Source organism: Dreissena polymorpha, chromosome 11 (genome assembly GCF_020536995.1).
Source record: "Dreissena polymorpha isolate Duluth1 chromosome 11, UMN_Dpol_1.0, whole genome shotgun sequence".
NCBI lineage: Eukaryota > Metazoa > Mollusca > Bivalvia > Myida > Dreissenidae > Dreissena > Dreissena polymorpha.
In genome coordinates this window covers 22,657,800-22,679,214 of record NC_068365.1, presented here as the reverse complement: position 1 = coordinate 22,679,214, position 21,415 = coordinate 22,657,800, and the positions used below count along the sequence as shown (strand labels likewise).

The 21,415-nt window shown below is 35.8% G+C and overlaps 2 protein-coding genes across 2 annotated transcripts in view; both read left to right on the top strand.

The window, feature by feature from the left end:
- Positions 1-20,043, top strand: part of LOC127850661 (iron-sulfur clusters transporter ABCB7, mitochondrial-like) — a 49,741-nt gene extending 29,698 nt beyond the window's left edge. Inside the window, exons 9-15 of the mRNA XM_052383832.1 lie at positions 320-494; positions 925-1,082; positions 8,383-8,546; positions 13,890-14,019; positions 15,390-15,564; positions 17,029-17,132; positions 18,760-20,043. Of these exons, the coding sequence (XP_052239792.1) occupies positions 320-494; positions 925-1,082; positions 8,383-8,546; positions 13,890-14,019; positions 15,390-15,564; positions 17,029-17,132; positions 18,760-18,993 (1,140 nt within the window). The 3' untranslated portion in view covers positions 18,994-20,043. The remainder of the gene's footprint in view (positions 1-319; positions 495-924; positions 1,083-8,382; positions 8,547-13,889; positions 14,020-15,389; positions 15,565-17,028; positions 17,133-18,759) is intronic.
- Positions 1,996-6,756, top strand: LOC127850660 (uncharacterized). The gene is made up of 6 exons (XM_052383831.1): positions 1,996-2,068; positions 2,719-4,611; positions 5,234-5,355; positions 5,765-5,869; positions 6,128-6,202; positions 6,309-6,756. The coding sequence occupies exons 2-6, from the start codon at positions 2,724-2,726 to the stop codon at positions 6,606-6,608; spliced, it is 2,490 nt and encodes an 829-aa protein (XP_052239791.1). The 5' UTR covers positions 1,996-2,068; positions 2,719-2,723; the 3' UTR covers positions 6,609-6,756.
- Positions 20,044-21,415: the final 1,372 nt, after the last annotated feature.

Below are 21,415 nucleotides of genomic sequence, written 5' to 3'. Positions count from 1 at the left end.
GTCTCTTGTTAGCAAAAAACCAGTTAATGTGGAAAGTGTTGCACCTGATTAGCCTGTGCAAATTGCTCACTATTATCTGGGACATCTAAATGCTCATGAATTAAGCCCCATTTTTCGCAGAACAAGGCTCATATTCTTTGAACAATTGATCATCATGATGTTCTGTATGTATGTTCATTTAATTCTTTCTGCAATCCACTGTTGCACCAAATATTCCTCAGCAGTTTAATTTAAATGTTTGTCAGGTCTGGCCACTTAAACAATCATTTCTTTACATATTCTAGATCTCTACTTTGGTTTTCCGTGTTTAATCTTTCAGTACTTCAATAATGAGAAGTATGAGGCAGAGAGGTACGACAAAATACTCGGTGTGTATGAGCAGAAGTCTGTGAAAACCTTGACCAGTCTTGCCTGGCTGAACTGGGGTCAGAACTTCATCTTCAGTGCAGGCCTCACTGCCATCATGGTCCTGGCCAGTCAGGGAATCATGGCAGGTAAATCTGACTAAGTCTTAGTAATGTGACAGGAAATGACCCTTTTTCTGATAAAACTGGGTTTAATGTGTTTGCAAACAAGACCTTTTGGCAAAACACAGACTACGTTATTGAATTGTTCTTGAATTAAAATCAGTGCATATGAAGATGAATTAAAAAATATTTGTCTCAAAATATGGCTTTGATTGGGTAACAGAAACTAGTGTTGTTGATGTGCATCTCTCCTGCAGGTACGATGACAGTGTGGGATTAGTGTTGTTGATGTGCATCTCTCCTGCAGGTACGATGGCAGTGGGGGATTAGTGTTGTTGATGTGCATCTCTCCTGCAGGTACGATGACAGTGGGGGATTAGTGTTGTTGATGTGCATCTCTCCTGCAGGTACAATGACAGTGGGGGATTAGTGTTGTTGATGTGCATCTCTCCTGCAGGTACAATGACAGTGGGGGATCTGGTGATGGTTAACGGGCTGCTGTTTCAGCTCTCCATTCCCCTCAATTTCATTGGCTCACTGTATCGGGAAGTGCGTCAGAGCTTGATCGACATGTCCAACATGTTTGACCTTCTGAAGATCAAGACAAATATTCCAGTATGTATCATATGAGCGGTGTTCTGCAAAAACTGGGCTTAATGCATGTGTGTAGTGTCATCCCAGGGACAACCCTTTTCACTTTATGGAATTTTTGTTTTAAAAAAGCCTTTTTTTAGATGAAATTCCAGTCTAGGCTGATAGTGTAGTCCCTGATTAGTCTGTGCTGTCTGCACAGGCTAATCTGGTATTACACTTTAGGCACATGCATTATAAGCCCAGTTTACCCATTAGCAGTTTATATGAAAAGATTTGTATTCCATAGTAAATCTTTAGTGCTAGTAAATGTTAATATTCATTTGCTTTTGATTTTCATTGGATAAGATCAAATCTGTTGCCCCTTGTTTCAAGATGGCTTTCCCAGCAGCCCACCATTTAAGCTGCATCTAACATTTACTTGAAAATTAGTTTGAACTAGAAATGTGTTTCCAAAACTTGTGTATGGGTATTTCTATAAAAATTGCCAAACTTTTGTCACTCGAGCCATGCATGGTTTTCGATGGAAGTTTTGGAGCAATTTTGAAAATATTGTTCATTTATAATTGTTAAATTAATAGTTTTAAATAGTTTGTATGTAAAGATGATCTATTCAACATTTTAAATAATACATGTAACTCACCAGTCACGACAAATACAGGAAAAAACAGTTGTCACTTCTCCAAATACCTAATTATAGAAGCATATTTTTCAAATAATGAAGCAAATTTATATAAAGGTTATGCATTTAATCCGTATACAGGGCCTTTAAAAAACAATTTTTATTCATTCAGTACTAGTCTAAAAATTATAAATGGAAAAAAAAGATTTTGTTTTGTGTCACTAGAATTGTCGTCATTACCGCAACTTAATTAATATTTTCTTCCAGTGGTATATATGGTTTATTGTAACCTTTGTTTTATGACGTATGCAAAAACTTGTTTGGGCGCGAACGTTTTAACAACAGACGAGGCCGCGAATTCATGAGCTGAAATAATTAAAAGGCATAGGTAAGCTTGCATTGTATTGTCGTATGTTTTTTACGCATCATTACCGTATGCTGATAAATAACAAAATGATATGTAAAAGCACAAACATGTTTTGTATTTATGATGAGTTGATATTCGATCTTGATATCATGCAGTGTAACGAGTGAACAAATCTCTGTCAGTCAGACGCACATGAAAAAAATGCTAAAAATAAACATTACCGAAACGCTCATTACCGAAACGTTAAAATCGTTTCGATAATGATGCAATCGTTTCGGTAATGACGGCTGCATTATAATATTCTAATATTAGCAATTATAATAAAGTGGGTTACGTAAATAAAATAATTTAATGTCAATTCGTGAATAAAATAACGTACAACTATAAGCGTAAAGATGTGAAACATGTTTTTAAAGATATTCTATAGAAATAATTTTGACGAAAGAGTTAGATCTATTATTTATTTTTTTAAATAGTTTGTAATAAATTGTCATCATAAAGAGTACATGTAAATTTTCACCCAGTTTAAAAAAGGCCCGTATATTATTTTTTTAATTGTAAAAAAAGTATATGTGTGCGACAATTGTAAAAAAAAGATAGATATGCACCGTTTCGGAAATGACGATTTTTTTGCTACATATGTTATTGTAGCAAACCCTATTCTCATTCAGGAAGTATGGCGTTGACAAGCGGCGAAAGATCGGCGCTATGGCGCAAAAGACAGAGAAATGATACAGAAAAACACGAAAAGTACAAGCAAAAAGAAAGAGAGCGATATTTGAAAAGGAAGGAAAGGGGCAATATAAAATTAGTTCACGACATGTCCGAAAGAGAAAAAAGATCAAAGCGACGTGCATGGAAGATTAGCAGTAAAACCTACAGAGATCGAACGAAAAAGATCACAGCGGCATTGAAATTAACCATGACACCCCCGAATTCCCCACCAGACAATGGACCAGGGCCAAGCCGAGAGATACAGAACAGGGACAGAGGCCGAAGAAAAAAGAATTTAAATAGATCAAAAGCATACAGAGAACAGTTTAAATTAAGAATAGCACTCAACAAAGAAAGACGCATGAAAGATATGTACAAGAAGAGGTACTACAGGTTAAAAAACAAGAACATTAAGCGCACTGAAAGTCAAATTGATAATGAAGTGGAAATAATAATGAACGATAGAGCGAAGACAAAGACCGCCATTACCATGTACTCGATACTTATAAATAACATAAGAAAGAGGTATTCAAATGCTGAAACCGCCGAAAAGAGAATGCTAAAAAAATTGATATATAGGGAAGCAGTATTACGCAAATACGGGATAGGGGATTTTGCCAAAAAAGCAACCGGGATTTCAGAGAGTAGAATACGGGTGCACGCAAACACACCACGAAGACAGAGAAGCACAGTTTTCCAGAAAAACATAACAGACTTCTTTGAAAGAGATGATAACTCGAGAATCAAGGCCGGAAAGAAATCAACCATCACAAGAAGAAAAGTGAAAAAGCAGATTCGATTAATGAATGATAGTTTAACAAACTTGCACAAGAAATTTCTTTATGAAAACAGCTCCAACATCAGTTTTAGTCTTTTTGCAAGGTTGAAGCCTTTTTGGATAAAACGAGCCACTGAGAAAGACCACGAAACTTGTTTGTGCAAAATTCATGAAAATCCCATATTAAAATTAAATAAACTTGCAAGTGAAGGTGTGTTCGAACACCGCGATCTGAACACCTTAATACAAGATATCACGTGCGATACAAACTCAATGTCCTGCATGTACCGCACGTGCACAGAGTGCAAGGACAAAGCATTTAAAACTAATGTCGTGAAGAGTAACATAAATACTGGAAAAATCATTGAATGGAAAATGTGGAAGAACAAAAGAATTGAAAGAGAAATAACCCTGAATGGCGAAAAGCAAGTTAAGAAATCAAACATGACTTTAAAAAGCCAAGAAAGTGGGACTATAGAAACGCTCATTTATGAATTGCATGAGGAGATTTCACGACTTGCAAGACATGAATTTAACATTAAGCACCAGTATATAAGGCTCCATCAACTGAAACAAAATTTAACAGATAACGAGGTTATCATACATATTGATTTCTCAGAGAACTATCAATGTAAATATGCATCTGAGATTCAGAGTGTACATTTCGGTTCGTCAAAACGCCAAATTTCTATTCACACCGGTGTCGCCTATTTCAAATCCAAGCATATATCTTTCGCAACCGTATCGGACGATTTGAAACACTCCCCTCCTGGAATATGGGCACATCTCGATCCTATCCTCTTGCACATCCGGCGGACCACTCCTGACATCGATAAAATCCATTTCGTCTCCGATGGGCCTACCACACAATACAGGTGTAAATCAAATTTCTACCTCTTTTCTACGAAAATTTTCGAGTATGGCTTTGTAAATGGCGGAAGTTGGAATTTTATGGAGGCAGGACACGGCAAGGGCGCCCCTGATGGTATTGGAGCCGTAGTCAAGCGTGAGGCGGATACACTCGTCAACACCCATGAGACGGACATAACGGGTGCTAGTGCTTTAATGAGAGGTAATTTAGCACAGACTTGATTAATGTGTTTGAAAATATTAACCCTTTGCATGCTGGGAAATTTGTCGTCTGCTAAAATGTCGGCTGCTTAATTTCTAAAATTAACATTTTCGATTTTTTTCAAAGAATATTATCAGAAATATCAGAATAGCAAACAGTTTGGATCCTGATGAGACGCCACGTTCTGTGGCGTCTCATCTGGATCCAAATTGTTTGCAAAGGCCTTCAAAATTCTCTTTCCGCACTGAAAGGGTTAACAACAGGTTACACTGATTTCACTACAGTTTTAAATTACATTTTCTAAAGATCCAATTAAATATTAATGTTTTAAGTAATGGAATGTAAATGGAAAAACTCGCAGCACAACCAAAATACATAATACTGTAGATCATTGATTCCATACTCGACTATCGGTAGTTTTAAATACATAAATTCACGTTTAAACCTATATACTGGTGTGATTTAAGAATATTTTTTTACATTTTGCTACTTGAGACTTACGCCATTAATACCATTCATGTAATTTGAATGACAGACTGTCAATAGTCGGTACTTTCTGAGTTTATTATTATTAAGATATGGAAAAAAAATCTCATATAGTACTTACGATTTTTTTCACAAGGTCTGGAGAAACTAGGAAGCCGTTTGATGATCTTCGAAGTGAAAAACGATGACATCACGCAACAGGAAGCTGCTATTCCAACAAAGATTACCGGCGTTCCAGAGACGATGAAACTCCATCAGGTGGGCAATTTTAAATAGCATTTTGTAATGTATATTTAGAGACTGGTGAGAATAACTTTCGACAAAATTTAACGATCATATCTCTATAAACTTTAGCGCCGTGACCACTAGCAAATGCGGGGTGGGGGAATGTAGTGTGCGCATCCTGCCCGCGCCCCCGAAAAATGCAAGACCGTACGTTAAATATATTGAAGCCAGTACATTTACCTCGTGAAATGACTCTATATGGATCATTTAAAAACACAATCAATATATTGTACATTTCCAATTATAAAATGACTAAATTTATCTTACAAAGTATATAACAACCATTACGTTTTTGCACAATAATTTCTACTTGACTTTTACAATTGGACGACTACGCCCAAACCCCACCTCAAATCTAAGGCACAGTCTTGTTCTGTTTCAGGTTGTTGTCAAAGAAAGCGGGACAGTTCAGTCAAGAATCCTGAGTTGTTTCTGTTCACCGGATTGTTCATGTTACCAACCGGTTACAACCAATTTCAATGTCCAGGTTAAATATATTTGTTTAACATACTAGTACCTTAAATACATGAATTATTTTTTTTAAAGATTTATATATTGAAAACATATGTCGTCAGTTTAAGTATCTGCATTGCGCCTTGCAAATAGTGCATACTGCTTATGTGATGCTCGATGTTTATTATAAAAACAGTATTGACTCATTTTGACAGCAGATAGTATTGCCTAAAGTATTGTTTCTAATTATTTTTTTTATGCAGACTGTTTTATTGTTATTTTTTAATTCCAGCCGTTTGCAAATCCCGCACCGTTGGATGACGACAGCATCGTAGGTCCACAAAACGGGGCTGATCTTCCTTGTCAGGTAATTGTTGTTTGATCAACATCGACAAAAGGGATACAACACTGACCATTTTTGAAATTATTATAGTTTCGTGAACTATTTATAATGACTATTTATTGAATTGCAGATTCTCAATGTACCAGTCAGTATTGACGAGAGTCTAGTTGACAGCTATTGTTTGGTCGAGTATGATAATAAACCATATCCAGGAAAGATTACCGAAGTAGACGACATCGGTGTGAAAGTTAGTGCAATGCATTGTGTCGGTATCAATCGATATTTCTGGCCTTTACATAAGGACGAATGCTGGTACGAAAAAGATCGTATCATTACCATGTTACCCTGTGAACCAGAGAAGTTGAGTGGCCGTCACCAGGCCCTACCTCTACCAATATGGGAGGCAGTGAAAGACAAATATGATCTTTAAACATTATCCTTTGATATGAAAATGTTTTTCGGGTTGTATTTTTGTGTTGCATGTACGTAAAAATCGGGATTAACAATCATTGAATTCATATTCTGTTACGACTATTGTGTCGAGTATTAATTGGTCATTATATCATAGTGTATAATGTGCCTATTACATACACATGTAATAGGCACAGTATGCACTTTAATTTAACGACCAATCAATACTTGACACAATAGTCGTAACAGAATATGAATTCAATGATAGTTAATCCCGATTTTTTGTGATGAATATGCTCGATTTAATAAAGTTCCGATTCCATATACATTTATAATTGCGCTTTGTGCTTTTACTATACTGTTTTATTCCGAAATTTTCTTTGTGTAACAAAACATAAATATCATCCATGTTTCTATCATTACCGCAACAGTTCGTCATTTCCGTAACGCAAACTATTTGTGATGGATTTAATGAACAACGACGTTTATATAAGTCACTTCTTTATGCATTGTGCTAAAAACTATTTAAAACAAATACTATCTGTCTAAAACTGGAAGCATAACGTTCGTAAACTTATCAAAACAGAAAAGTGTCGATATTTTTCGTTGCGGAAATGATGATTAAAGAAAGATAACTCTGAAAACTATATTTGATATGAAAATATTCTATATTTTCGCAACGGCATGTTAAGGTTGACCATACAAATCAACACAACTTTCAAATTTGCGGCAGACGCTTTGGAGTTTTTGATAGGAGTAAACTGAAGGTTAGTTGCGGAAATGACGTTGAGATGACACTTGACTTATTCAAAACGCTCTATTATGAAGAAAGGCACTTCTGATGCACGGACATATAAAAATATCGATTAAACAGAGACTATTAAATAAGACAAATTAATATTGCAACACTGAAATAACATTCTTTAATAATCGTTTGCTAGATCTTGAATGGCAAATTTTATAGAAATACCCGTATATCAGATCAAGCTATATTCTCCTATTGTCAAAAGTGCCAATGATCAATCGAGCATTTACACAGCATTTCAACTGTATTAAAAAAATAAAGAAAATTCAGTATTATTTACAATGTATTGTCTATTGTTGTTTTTGATCAAGTGAGATGCTCCATGTATTGAGATAGCATCATGCAATCTGCACAAAAATACACTTCATTTTGCATAAAAACAAATAAAAGAGGTAATAATGTATTACTTATATTTGAATGTACTTAATTTAAAAAAAGAGCCCGCTTGCTAAGTTGGTAGTAAAATACAAGTCACATGTTAAATCCTTGCCCTGCAAACAGCATGAAGCCAGAACAGCCTGTGAGTAACTCTGTTGTTTGCTGCTCATCAGTATCTTAGAGTTGGAGATGAAGCCTTTAAAACTTGAATCTAGTAAGAAAGGTCTTAAATTAAATGTATCTTTCTAAGGCACTACAAATGCGTGAAAATACGTTTCTAAATGGTAAAGGGTTAAATGTACTAAATACAAAGAACAGGGCTGGCTAGCTCAGTTGGTTTAACATTAAAATACAAGTCACATGTTTTATCCCTCACATAGCCTGATGTGTGTGGATTGATTATGAAGTCCTTGTTGCATCTATTGGCCCCAATACTCTAGCAATTGTCAGTTACTAGCATAAATATAAATACTTAGCACTGGCTATAGCTCTTCTTGGTCTATGCAGATGATGGCAGAGCTGTGACTGAAGTACTGTTAAAATGGAGGGAAATAAAACTTAACATACAGTCAAGCTTGTATATTAAAATGTATAAGTGTTGCTGTTTCAGATCAAGCCAGATGCCCAGAGTCTCCAGATTGCACCGGACCAGTCCACCATTGTGTTCGAGAATGTCAGTTTCGAGTATGTGAAGGGACAGAAGATCCTGAACAATCTCTCCTTCTCAGTCCCCTCCGGAAAGAAGGTGGCCATTGTGGGCGGCAGTGGATCCGGGTAAGATACCCGACATAAAATAGGTTTTGCTTTTGTGGAGGTATTTTGAATGTCATCTTTAAAGCTTTTTAGCCGGATTTTTTTCGAAAAAATCTCGGCTTATAGATTGATGTTGTCGGGCGGGCGGGGGGGGCGGGCGGGCGGGGTGGCGGCGTGCTCGAAAATGTTAAAGTTCTTATTTCATGGTATAACTTTGGTATGCTTGGACCTAGAGTCTTCAAACTTGACATGAAGGTTGGCCAGGATTAACAGATGACCACTGGTCATTTCAAGGTCATTCATTTGAAGGTCAAGGTCACTGTGACCTTCAATATAAAAAATGTTAAAGTTATTATAACTTTGGTATGCTTGGACCTAGAGTCTTGAAACTTGACATGAAGGTTGGCCATAACTAGTTAGTAACCACTGGTCATTTCAAGGTCATTCATTTGAAGGTCAAGGTCACTGTGACCTTGAATGTAAAAATGTTAAAGTTCTTATTTCATGGTATAACTTTGGTATGCTTGGACCTAGAGTCTTCAAACTTGACATGAAGGTTGGCCAGGATTAACAGATGACCACTGGTCATTTCAAGGTCATTCATTTGAAGGTGAAGGTCACTGTGACCTTCAATATAAAAATGTTAAAGTTGTTATAACTTTGGTATGCTTGGACCTAGAGTCTTGAAACTTGACATGAAGGTTGGCCAGAACTAGTAAGTAACCACTGGACATTTCAAGGTCATTCATTTGAAGGTCAAGGTCACTGTGACCTTGAATGTAAAAATGTTAAAGTTGTTATAACTTTGGTATGCTTGGACCTAGAGTCTTGAAATTTGACATGAAGGTTGGCCAGAACTAGTAAGTAACCACTGGACATTTCAAGGTCATTCATTTGAAGGTCAAGGTCACTGTGACCTTGAATGTAAAAATGTTAAAGTTCTTATTTCATGTTATAACTTTGGTATGCTTGTACCTAGAGTCTTCAAACTTGAAATAAAGATTGGCCAGTACTAGAAGATGACCACTGGTCATTTCAATGTCATTCATTTGAAGGTCAAGGTCACTGTGACCTTAAATGTTAAAATGTTAAAATTGTTATAACTTTGGTATGCTTGGACATAGAGTCTTCAAACTTGACATGAAGGTTTGCAAGCACACTTAGATGACCACTGGTCATTTCAAGGTCATTCATTCTAAGGTCAAGGTCACTGTGACCTTGAATGTAAAAATGTTAAAGTTCTTATAACTTTGGTAGGTAAAAATGTTAAAGTTCTTATTCCATGTTATAACTTTGGTATGCTTGTACCTAGAGTCTTCAAACTTGACATAAAGGTTGGCCAGTACTAGAAGATCACCACTGCTCATTTCAATGTCATTCATTTGAAGGTCAAGGTCACTGTGACCTTCAATGTTAAAATGTTAAAATTGTTATATGCATTCAAAACATAACACAAGGTTTGCTCATGCCTTGAAAAGTACTTACATTTCATTTTGACCTTTGAACAATATTTCAGTAATTTAAGTATTGCATTGACAAAAACATGAAAGGTACTTTCCTGTCATTTAAATCAAAAATCCGGCTTCAATGCGGTCATCTCCGACCGCGGAACTCTTGTTATCATCATTCATGTAGGACGGCTTCAATTTCCTTTTGATTGAACATCAAATGTTGTTAAAGACAAAAGGCGATGATGTTGTTTATGAAAAAATGTTTTAAATCTAATTTATTTTGTCCTTCGTTATAACATTACTCGATTCCTCCAGAAAAAGAACACAATAATTCCTAGCAATTGATAATGTCTGATGTAATCATTTCATTTTTAGCTCACCTGAGCGATAGCTCGGGTGAGCTATTGTGATCACTCAGCGTCCGTCCGTCTGTCTGTAAACAATTTGTAAACATCTTCTTCTACTAAACCATTGAGCCAATTTCAACTAAATTTCACGTGGAGCATCCCTAGGTCATGGGACAAAAGAATTGTTAAAAAAAATTTGATCACATAACCAAGTTGGCCGCCATGACCATATATGGTAAAAACCTTAAAAAATCTTCTTGTCAGAAACCGCTCATCAGATTTTCAAAAAATTTCACAGGGATGACCTTTGAAGGCTCCCCTGAAAAAGTTGTTCAAAGAAATTTGATTCGTCAAAAAACATGGCCGCAGGAGCTCGTTGAACTTTGCATGTTTATTCGTTTTTGCCTATTTTGTGAAAACTTTCAAAAATCGTCCACATTTTTTGTCCGATCCTTTCCAAATTTGCACAGTGTCTTTATATCAATGAGGACACGAACCCTACAAAAAATGAGCATTATTGGTCCATGAAGTACAGAATTACCTCCCCTTGAATTGAGAAAATGGTGTTTATGCAATAAAGTCCAAATTTTTCATCCAATTCTTTCCAAACTTGTTTATATATCAGATTAAAGAGAATAAAATTTTCTTTATTATGGTTTTTCTTTCATGAAAAGCCATAAAGGATAAGTGTTATTAATTGTTGCTTAATTAATGAACAATGCGAATTATCGGTATTGATTTTTTTCCTGACATGCCGTCCCAGATATTAACCGCTTTCAGCTGTAGACTGTGCATCAATACATCGCCGTGTTATTGACCTGAAAAATGCATACGCAGTCGGCATTAACACCGGTCATCGAGACAAATTACTGATGTGAAAACAAATCGTACATCGTAGAGGATTAAATAAACAATTACATTTGATTAAAGATTAAAGATTGCTGCCGATTTAAATCAATTTGAGTACTTTTTGCGTATATTTGATGCCGAATGGGAAGCTGTGTTTAGACTTAAGTTGAGAAAAATGGCAACGAGATACTAGCCTGTTGGTAGCTAAAGAAACTTCAGCGTACAGTTTATAATGGGTGGCCATTCCCCGCTGTAGTCTACGGGCGGGTAGTGAACTGGTTGAGAAAAGTGGAAGCTTGTGGAAAAGCGGTTTGAGAAGTTTGTAATTATCAGTCTTGTGGGAAGAAGGCATTGCGTCTCCACGCAGAGGGCCCTTATCACATAAAGAATATAAATACCATCAAGACCAACCAGGTAGGGTTTTTATTTTTTTAAACTAACACCCCGAATTTGGTCGTATTTTCTGTTGCTAAAGTTTACTGTTTATGTTGTTTTGCATCAAAAATCGGCAAGATAGATCTAGCAAATTTGCCAATTTTTTTTTATTAATAACGTATGATTCATTGATTGTGAGCTTTTAAAACATTTTGACCTTTGAATAAAGCATAAATCAGGAAAAGAATTTTAACAGTAATTGAAAATACGATCAAATACGCCATTTTTGCTGACTGGGACAGGTCTTTTTTAGTTAAATAAAATGTTTTATTGTCCCCAACATATGAGCCCAGCAGCAAGAAATGTTTTTTTTTTACTTTTTGATAAACAAATATGGGCAACCTACCGTAATCCAAATACGCCGACACCTTAATTCGACGATGTTCTATTTTTATCGATTAAATGGATGATTATTGTCTTGGAATCATTTCAAAGTAATACAGCCGAGTTTAAAATTATTATTTTGTGCTATTAAACATTCATTATTTCTTAAATTATTTGCTAAATATTGCTTCATGTAACCGTTACATCGTCAAATTTGGGTCACACCAGGATACAATTATTTAGCATTCAAACAACGATTGGGATAAAAACTAGGGGAACCCATGCTGAAATTTTCAATTTTAACTGTTTAGCAGAAGCCACCATACCCAATTTTCTTTGGTGTATGTGGAGGCTTCTGGCAGCATGATTCTGTGAATATAAATGGTGACATTTGATTCTGCATTAATTAAACATGTATTATTGACTTTTTTAAAGTATTTGTGAAAAATATAAGTTGTAACCACTGTTACAGGTTTTATCTGGTTCTTCAAAAGCAACACCTGCAGTCCAATCCATGCCAGACAGAGGGTGCATGTGAATGAATTGCCTTTTGACTAACTTTGTGTTCTTTATCAAATACATGAAGATTTTTAAATATATGTGTATGTTGTTTTTTTAAGAAAATAGAATCACCAGAACAGGTACAGGCACCCTTTAAATGTGTGGAATCCAGGAGCTTCTGGGGGCCTCTGGCCCCCTTGTCCCCTGGACCCACCGAGGGCCCTGCGGCCCCCTGGCCCCAAGCTTTAAGTTCAGGATTTTCAAAATATCCAACTTTGACCCCTGCAAATGCTTTGCTAAAACTTTGGCTACAGTTTCTAAAATTTGGCTACACAAAATTCCATTTGGCTAAAATGTTGGCCACAGAAATTTTTGGGCAAGAGGAGCCCTGTTTGGATTGTATTTGGGTCATCTGGGGTCAGCAACTAGGCACTAGGTCAAATAATAGAAAAACCTTGTGTAGACTATAGAGGTCACAGTTTTCATCAGATTTTATTGAAATATAGTCAGAATGTTTGTCTTGTTAAAATCTGGATTGGGATTGACTTTGGGTCATCTAGGGTCAAAAACTAGGTCAGATTAAAAAAACAAACTTTTGTAGACAGTAGAGGTCACAGTTTTCATTAAATCTTTATGAAATTTGGCCAGAATATTAATCTTGATGAAATCTGGGTTGGGATTGTATTAGGGTCATCTGGGGTCAAAAACTAGGTCAAATCTTAGAAAAACTTTGTGAAGACAATAGAGGTCATAGTTTTCATATGATCTTAATGAAATATGGTCAGAATGTTTATCTTGATAATATCTGATTTTGGATCGTATATGGGTCATCTGGGGTCAAAAATTAGGTCACCGGGCAAGTTCTAGTAAAACCTTGTGAAGATGAAAGAGGTCACAGTTTTCATCACGTCTTAATGAAATTTTGTCAGAATGTATTAATTAATGAAATTTGGCTTGGGATTGTATATGGGTCTAATAAAATTTAAGTTCATGAAGCAAGGTTAGTCAGGTGAGCGATTCAGGGCCATCATGGCCCTCTTGTTAACTATTTTTTTCTGAAATTTTACTTTTACTCAACTTGACTTGACCTTGGAACACAAAGTTGTTCCATTTAAACCTTAGTCTTGGCTAATTGACCAATACATGCATGCTTGTAATATTTTACCTTAATTTCCATTACTTTTATTCTGAGAGTATACCTAAGCCAAGGCTGCTGATGATTTCTTGGGTCCTTGACATTATAATCTTGATATCAACCGAACCATGACATGGGAGCCAAAAGGGAATGAAAATTAATGCATAACAAGCAATTTCATTGTTCAATATTTTAAATGGATACACAGATTGAAATGTTAGATTTTTATTGTAGTGGTTCCTAGAGAGTAAGGGCTGGGTGTTTATCAGTAAATGATGGTATTTCTATTATCTCTATTCTAACACTGTTCTCCACTGGACAGGAAGTCCACCATTGTGAGACTCCTGTTCCGTTTCTATGACCCACTGACCGGTAGAGTGCTCATCAACAACCAGGATGTACAGAGCGTGAACCTGGACAGTGTCAGGAAGGCAATAGGTGTTGTGCCACAGGTAAGATAGCAGTCTGGCTGAATTGGTGGTTGCTTGCTCAGGTACTTTTAAAAAGAACACTGGTAATTTTATGTATACTGCAATATACCTCAGGTACAGACCACACATTTAAATGCATCCAACCGTACTTTGGGTTACGTTTTAGTAGCTATGGTACTTTGTAGCATACTTTTAAGTAGTTCCTGACCTGACAATACTTTTAAGTAGTACCTGAGCTGACAATACTTTTAAGTAGTACCTGAGCTGACAATACTTTTAGGTAGTACCTGAGCTGACAATACTTTTAGGTAGTACCTGAGCTGACAATACTTTTAAGTAGTTCCTGACCTGACAATACTTTTAAGTAGTACCTGAGCTGACAATACTTTTAGGTAGTACCTGAGCTGACAATACTTTTAAGTAGTACCTGAGCTGACAATACTTTTAAGTAGTTCCTGACCTGACAATACTTTTAAGTAGTACCTGAGCTGACAATACTTTTAAGTAGTACCTGAGCTGACAATACTTTCAAGTAGTACCTGAGCTTACAATATGTTTAAGTAGTACCTGAGCTGACAAAACTTTTAAGTAGTACCTGAGCTGACAATACTTTTAAGTAGTACCTGAGCTGACAATACTTTTAATTAGTACCTTAGTTGACTATATTTTAAGTAGTGCATGAGCTGACAAATACCAAAGGATCAGCCATCAGTCATTCAACCAAATATATAACAATATGAATACAGTACCATTTTGAAAGTGATTTTCCTACTTTGAAATTGTATTATAATTTGTATAGAATTTTGTTGACAATTTCTGTTTTCTTTTTTTTCCAATATTAGCTTTTAAATTTTAAATAAAGATGTTTATATAAATAAAACACAAAACTATTTTACTTTTGATATTAAACTGACGTTTGGATTGTTTCCAATTCTTTTATTAACTATTTGCTCCTATAACCGGTATTTAAATTGGTCACAAAGTAAATGGGCTGAATTGGCCGTTTAAAGTTTTTAGCAACTGGGTTCTGAACTTCAGTTATGCGAGTGCCCCACATTTAAGAAGTTTTATAACATAATTATGATCAGAACCAAGTGAAATGTAACTCGCAGTCTGTTGAGGTTTTAAGCTGTTTGCTGCTCTTCAGTATCTAAGGATTGGAAATAAAGCCTTTACAAACAGAGCAAAAATACGTATCTGAGTGGTAAAGTGTTAAGAAGGTCGGTTGTCACTATCTGGAATATATATGTGCACTAAGTTAACCAGAGAACAGTGTTCTGGTTAAATGACTGCACTTATATGACATCAACAAGTCCAATAATAAACAAACAAATAGTAACATGCAGAAAAACATCAATAACTGGTTTACAATTTTTTCATGTATTTCCCAGGACTGTGTGCTGTTCCACGACACAGTCCACAACAATATCCTCTATGGGGACCTCCTGAAGTCAAAAGAAGACGTCATAAATGCGGCCAAAATGGCTGAAATCCACAACACAATCATCACTCGATTTCCCCAGCAGTATGAGACTCAGGTTGGGGAGAGAGGACTAAAGCTGTCTGGTCAGTAATTTACACCCATTTTTCATAATTAACCCTTTTCCCCATATGAAGCAAAGTGAAAATGGCTTTTGCAACCAGCATAAAACCAGAACAGCCTGGGAGTAATTCGCAGGCTGTTCAGGTTTTATGCTGTTTGCTGTTCATCAGTATCTTTTTAACTTTCTAAGGGACTACAAATGTGTCAAAATATGTATCTGAGTTGTAAAGGGTTAAATAAGGCTCTTGAATAGAATGAAAGTATTGCTTTAAGCTGAACGTACCAAACACAGTTTGCTAAGATGAAAAGTTTAAGTGTTAAAGCCACTGCAAATCAAGTATAATAAAACAGTTTATCTAGAAGACTCATTCATACATATTGGGATATAATGTTTGAGATGACACAATGAAATGGAATATGATATTTATTTAGTACTCAAGCTTTTTGTCTTGTCTTCTTGCTTGATATAGCAGTCACAATGTTTAGTTGTTTGTGCATGTGGATCTGAGCTTGTCTGGACTGTAACTTCATTGTGCAAGTAAAAAAAAACACATGATTATGTGATTGTAGACCTGTCCCCCTACCTCAAAGCACAAGGTTACTTTTTTAGGTTTAAATTCAACTTTGGCAATATAACAGCTGGTCTGGACTGTTACTTTTTATTTCATCATGCAATTTTAAAATAACTTAAAACAAATGACCACCATGAAGAGAGGGCGTGTCATGTATAATGCCTGTCTTCTGACCTCAAATATCGATGTCACACAAGAGTAAAGTTAGATTTGTCCATTAAACAGCATGTTAGACAGTAATTTTGTCATTCATCATGTGTTTATCAAATACTTACCCACCATTGTCTCCATAAGAAGATGATTCGGTGCCTATAAAATTCATCTCCAAACCTCATAAACGAATTTTGCTATAAAACAGGACTGTAAAACTTCATCATTCAGCAATCCACTGATGTGGTGAGATTGCATGTCATGTGAAACAACTGTCTCCAGTAAGGCACACACATTAGGGTCAAAGGTTATATTGGCCCATAAAACAGCTTGTTTAGGCGTTAAATAAATCATTCATCAATTATACAATCAGTTACAAAAATGTTCACATTATAGAAAAGATGTTCACTTTTTTGGCAAATGTCAATGTCTCACTAAATGCCAAAGGTCAGACATGTGTATGGTTTAGCTTATGAAAAATAGTTTCAAGCCTTATTAAGAAGGGGCTCGACATCTTGCCAAAAGGCATCTATCAGTCTTAGTTCTGGTACATCACAAAATGATGTTGTTTTCTAGCAAGTTTAAAAAAATAAATTGTTTTTCATAATACCAAATAGGCTAATCCAAGGTGAAACTTTTATCTTTTGTTATTTTTAGTTTCAATTATGTCTTTTCTTTACTTCAGACGTAAGTACATGTATTGCTTTACTGCATTAGCATGTGTGAACAATATTCTCCTCACAACACACATAATTTGTATTTTAGGTGGTGAAAAGCAAAGGGTTGCCATTGCCCGTGCTATAATGAAAGATCCTCCCATATTTGTGTATGATGAAGCTACCTCCTCCTTAGATACAATAACAGAACAGGTGAGAACAAACGTACTGTTAAATAAATATAAATGACTAGAAAACTTGCAAGTTCTTGCAATAAACCACTGCGTTTGTCTGAAGGGTCCATGGAAGGTGAGTGGCAGCAACTTTCTTATGGAATAATCAATACTGTTTAACATGGGACAAATGCAAGTCTGTCATTTTAGCTGCATAGTTTGAAAATGGGTCTCATGGCCCATGCGACCAGTGTAGCTCCAGACAAGCCTGCGCATCCATGCAGTCTAGTCTGGAGCTATCCTGTCCAAAAATAAGACTTTACAGCAAACAAGGTAGCACATGACCAGACTTCGCAACACTGCAAGCTGGTCTGGAGCCACCCTGGCCGCATGTGGCATAAACATAATTTTTTAGCTCTGCTGTTTCGGAGAAAACCCGAGGTATTGTCATAGCCAGCTTGTCGTGTCCGTGTCCGTCGTCGTGTCGTCCGCGTTGTGCTAAAACCTTAACATTTAATGAAGGTTTTTAACATTGGCTCTAAAATCAAAGTGCTTCTACCTACAACTTTGAAACTTCACATGTAGCTTCACCTCGATGAGTTCTACACGCCACACCCATTTTTGGGTCTCCAGGTCAAAAGTCCAGGTCACTGTGACCTCTAAAAAAAATATAAAAAATCTCAAGCTTTCGCAGCCGAGCGTGGCACCCGTTATGCGGTGCTCTTGTTGCAAGATGCGGTCTATTTAATTAAGATTTTCCTGCATTGCCTGTGTGTCAACATTATTGCTTATTAGTGCTCAAACGGGTACCTGAAAAATCCGAATCTGTGGGTCAAAAAAATACCCGCAGATTCTGGTCAAAGTTTTTTGCGAACGATACCGGTTCGGATCGCAAGCTACAAAGTACAAGATATCTGTTGGACGTGTAGTCAAATCATCTCTTTTAAACAACTTAAAACAAGTGAAGTAAATCACACCCTTTATCAGTTAAAGAAGTGTTGTTATTACAAATAGTTATAAATGAATAGAAGTGACGCACCAAAAGCGTAAATGTCGAGTTTAGTTTGTTATTCAGATCCCAAAATGGCAACATTAAAAAAAACGAAACTTGTATTATAAAATAAATTGACTTCAAATTATAAAATGCAGTTAGAGTTGACAGTGAAAGTTATTTTGTCTTCTCTCCTCAAAATAAGACAAGCTTTATTTTTGCATTACAGATTGTTTTTCCTGTACATGCACTTTGATCCTTATTCCAAGTAATACTTTAAAAAATGTTGTGTAAACTTAATAAATACTTTTATTATCTGACCTGACCCGACCATAATTTTCTCGGGTATTTTAATTTTGACCCGCTGACCTGACACGAAGAATATTTTTGATCCGTGTGAGTCCTATTGCTTATCATATGCTGGAGCTTTTCAGCTGATATTGATTTGACGGAAGGCAAACTTAACAAACAATGATAGACCTAGTGAAATATATGCAGGGAATCAGCATTACTACTATATATGTAATATTTTCTGAAAGCACTTTTTTTGTTTGATTCTACCTTTTTATTAATTCTTTAATGTCACATAATACAAAATCAATCAGATAGCTTCGAAAGCAATTGAGATTCCTTTTACAAATGGCTAGATCTGGAATATGTTTCTATATTTTTGCAGAACATATTGAATGCTCTTCGAAGTGTGACCAAAGGTAGGACCACCCTTGTGATAGCTCATCGCCTTTCAACAGTTGTTGATGCTGATGAGATCATCGTGTTGGACTGTGGGACAGTGGCAGAAAGAGGCACCCATTTGGAACTCTTGGAGAAACCAGACAGCATTTACAAAAATTTATGGGAAAAACAGAGTTATGTTAATGCCAAAAATGATATCGCAATTAATATTAAGTAATTATATTACCATGAATATTAAGTTATGATTTTAGACCAATTTGTTTTCTCACATAATCTAAATTGTTCGGCTGGGAAAAAAAATCAAATTTGTTGTTATCCTCTGCCAATGGCGGAGGGCTATAGAATTGGTATTGTCGGTCAGTCTGTCTGTCAATTTGTCCATCAGTCTGTCACACATTTTTTATGGTTAAATCTCTGAACCTATAAAGGTAAAGGTAAAAGATAAAGGCATGCTTTTATAGTCTGATTACTCACTATGATTAAATCGACTTTGACATTTACCCCCTGATCACTGGAATTTAAGTCGTCCGTTTACATATGGCGCCAAAGGCAGCCACAGCACATTGACTTATTTTCCTCACAGGTACCCATTTATACACCTGGGTGGAGAGGAGCAAGCGTGGGATTAATTTTTTGCTCAGAAAAATCCAGTGCCCTGAGCGGGATTCGAACCAGGGACCTTCCGATCCCTATACCAGCATCCTACCACTAGACCACTGTCCCCACAAAGTATACAAGTAGTCATATATATGTCAATATGGAGAAGTGCTATGCACAAGAACCATAAGCATTCGCTTTTTCCCATTGTTATATCTTTCATATGACTTAGTTCATTAACATAATGGATAACTTAATTTACACATTTATAATTAAGGAATATATTTTTCCTTTTACAATTAAACAGAATTAAAGTTAAGAAGAACTTAACAAAATACTTTAGTGTTTATGAGAAGTTAAAGGGACCTATTATTTTCTAATACATGTAGTTTAATCGCAAAGATTAAGGCAGATTTCATTCTTTCAAATCACATTGATAGAAATTGATATTTATTCAAGCTCATCATGGCTGATGCTTTAAAGTTACAAGTGATGACATTGGATTGAAATTAAAAAAGTAAGATATGTGAATATTTTCCTCTAAAGGTGAATCCAGCCGCTCAACTCTCCTCATGCTCATTTGCATTAACAATAAGTTAGTAATCTTTATGAGGGAATATTTTGATATTGCATTGATTGTATTGTAAAGCAATAAAAAATATATTATGTATCGGTATTCTTCTTTTTGCTATTAGCTTTTGCTCAGTAATAAACTACATAGCTTTGGAATTTGCTGTTTTTCTCTACTACATGTGAAGACTTTGTGAGCACAAAAAGTATTACCGGTGAAAGAAGGGACAAAATGAGCTGCATAATGTGGTCTTTTTCCATATATGGCAACTGAAGCTCCAGACCAGCCTGCGCATAAGCACAGTCTGGTCAGGAGCTACCCTGTCCGCTATACAGTCACACATGTGTTTGTGGTCTAAATAAACAATAGTGCAGCTCCTGACTAAACTATGAGCAAGCTGGTACGGAGCTACATTGGCAGCATATGGCATAAGACACATATTCACATGACTTGACTCATAAGTCTCTGTATTGCTCATCTGAGTTCTCTGCATCAACTCAGCTTAAAAAAGAAATTGCAAATTCTAAAGTTAGGAGGTGAACTGGACCCCAAGTCGTCAATTATGGACCTTGCATCCATGTGTTTTGCTGGGTGATTACTAAATTAGGATAATTAAATTAATAAATACCGCTGTGATTGTTTCAATGTAAACTTATTATCAGGCATGGTTTTAAACCTGAAAAAAATGCACGTTGTATTCCACACATGAAAATAACACCAAAGGCCAAGTTTGAAAATTGTGTTGTATGGATCTGTCAAAATTTGAAGCAATTTTATGCTTTAAAGTTTACATATGAACTAAATAGGGAGATACAAAAATTTGGGTCAGTTCAGACATACACATCGTCGTTGATAAGTTAGAATTTTCTAAAGCTTGTGAAACTAAACTAATGGAAAATATAATAGTTTCTACGCTCTAAGTTTATTAGATACTTTATATATTGTTTGCAAATACGCATAACAAATAATAAGATACAATGTAAGAAATGTAAGGGTAACACATATTTTGACATAAACAAACTAGAAGATTCACTGACATTAATATGCTTGATTCAATATTTAAGGCTTACAATACCTAAATAGGGCCTATGCCAGCAGAAAAGAGCTTTAGTCCAAATTATTTCATGTGAAAATATGCAATAATACTTCTAGAGAAAACAAAACAGCTGAGCCCTCCCATCTTACGCTTAAAACAGCCAAAACGAAAACAAAATGTCTAAAAAGGAGTTAAATGGCCTTGAAATGTATACTGATATGTCAGTTTTGCCCCCTTTAGTCAAATGATCAGTTATGATTCGGCTAAATAAAATAGTTGTTTAATTGTGTTGGACAACTTTATGAACATGTGCCTATGATGTGCATTAAGACCTGGTAACGTCTTTAGGGGCAGTTAGAGCATATTTCAATAATATATCTGTGAACAAGATAATATTTTTGAACAATGCAATACTTAATTGTTGATGTTTTAATT

Bases quoted from the DNA above. Each gene is read 5' to 3' on its own strand.
- LOC127850660 (XM_052383831.1), top strand. From the start codon at position 2,724: ATGGCGTTGACAAGCGGCGAAAGATCGGCGCTATGGCGCAAAAGACAG. The intron at 5,356-5,764 runs GTGGGCAATTTT...GTTCTGTTTCAG, and splicing joins AGACGATGAAACTCCATCAG to GTTGTTGTCAAAGAAAGCGG. The intron at 6,203-6,308 runs GTAATTGTTGTT...ATTGAATTGCAG, and splicing joins GGGCTGATCTTCCTTGTCAG to ATTCTCAATGTACCAGTCAG.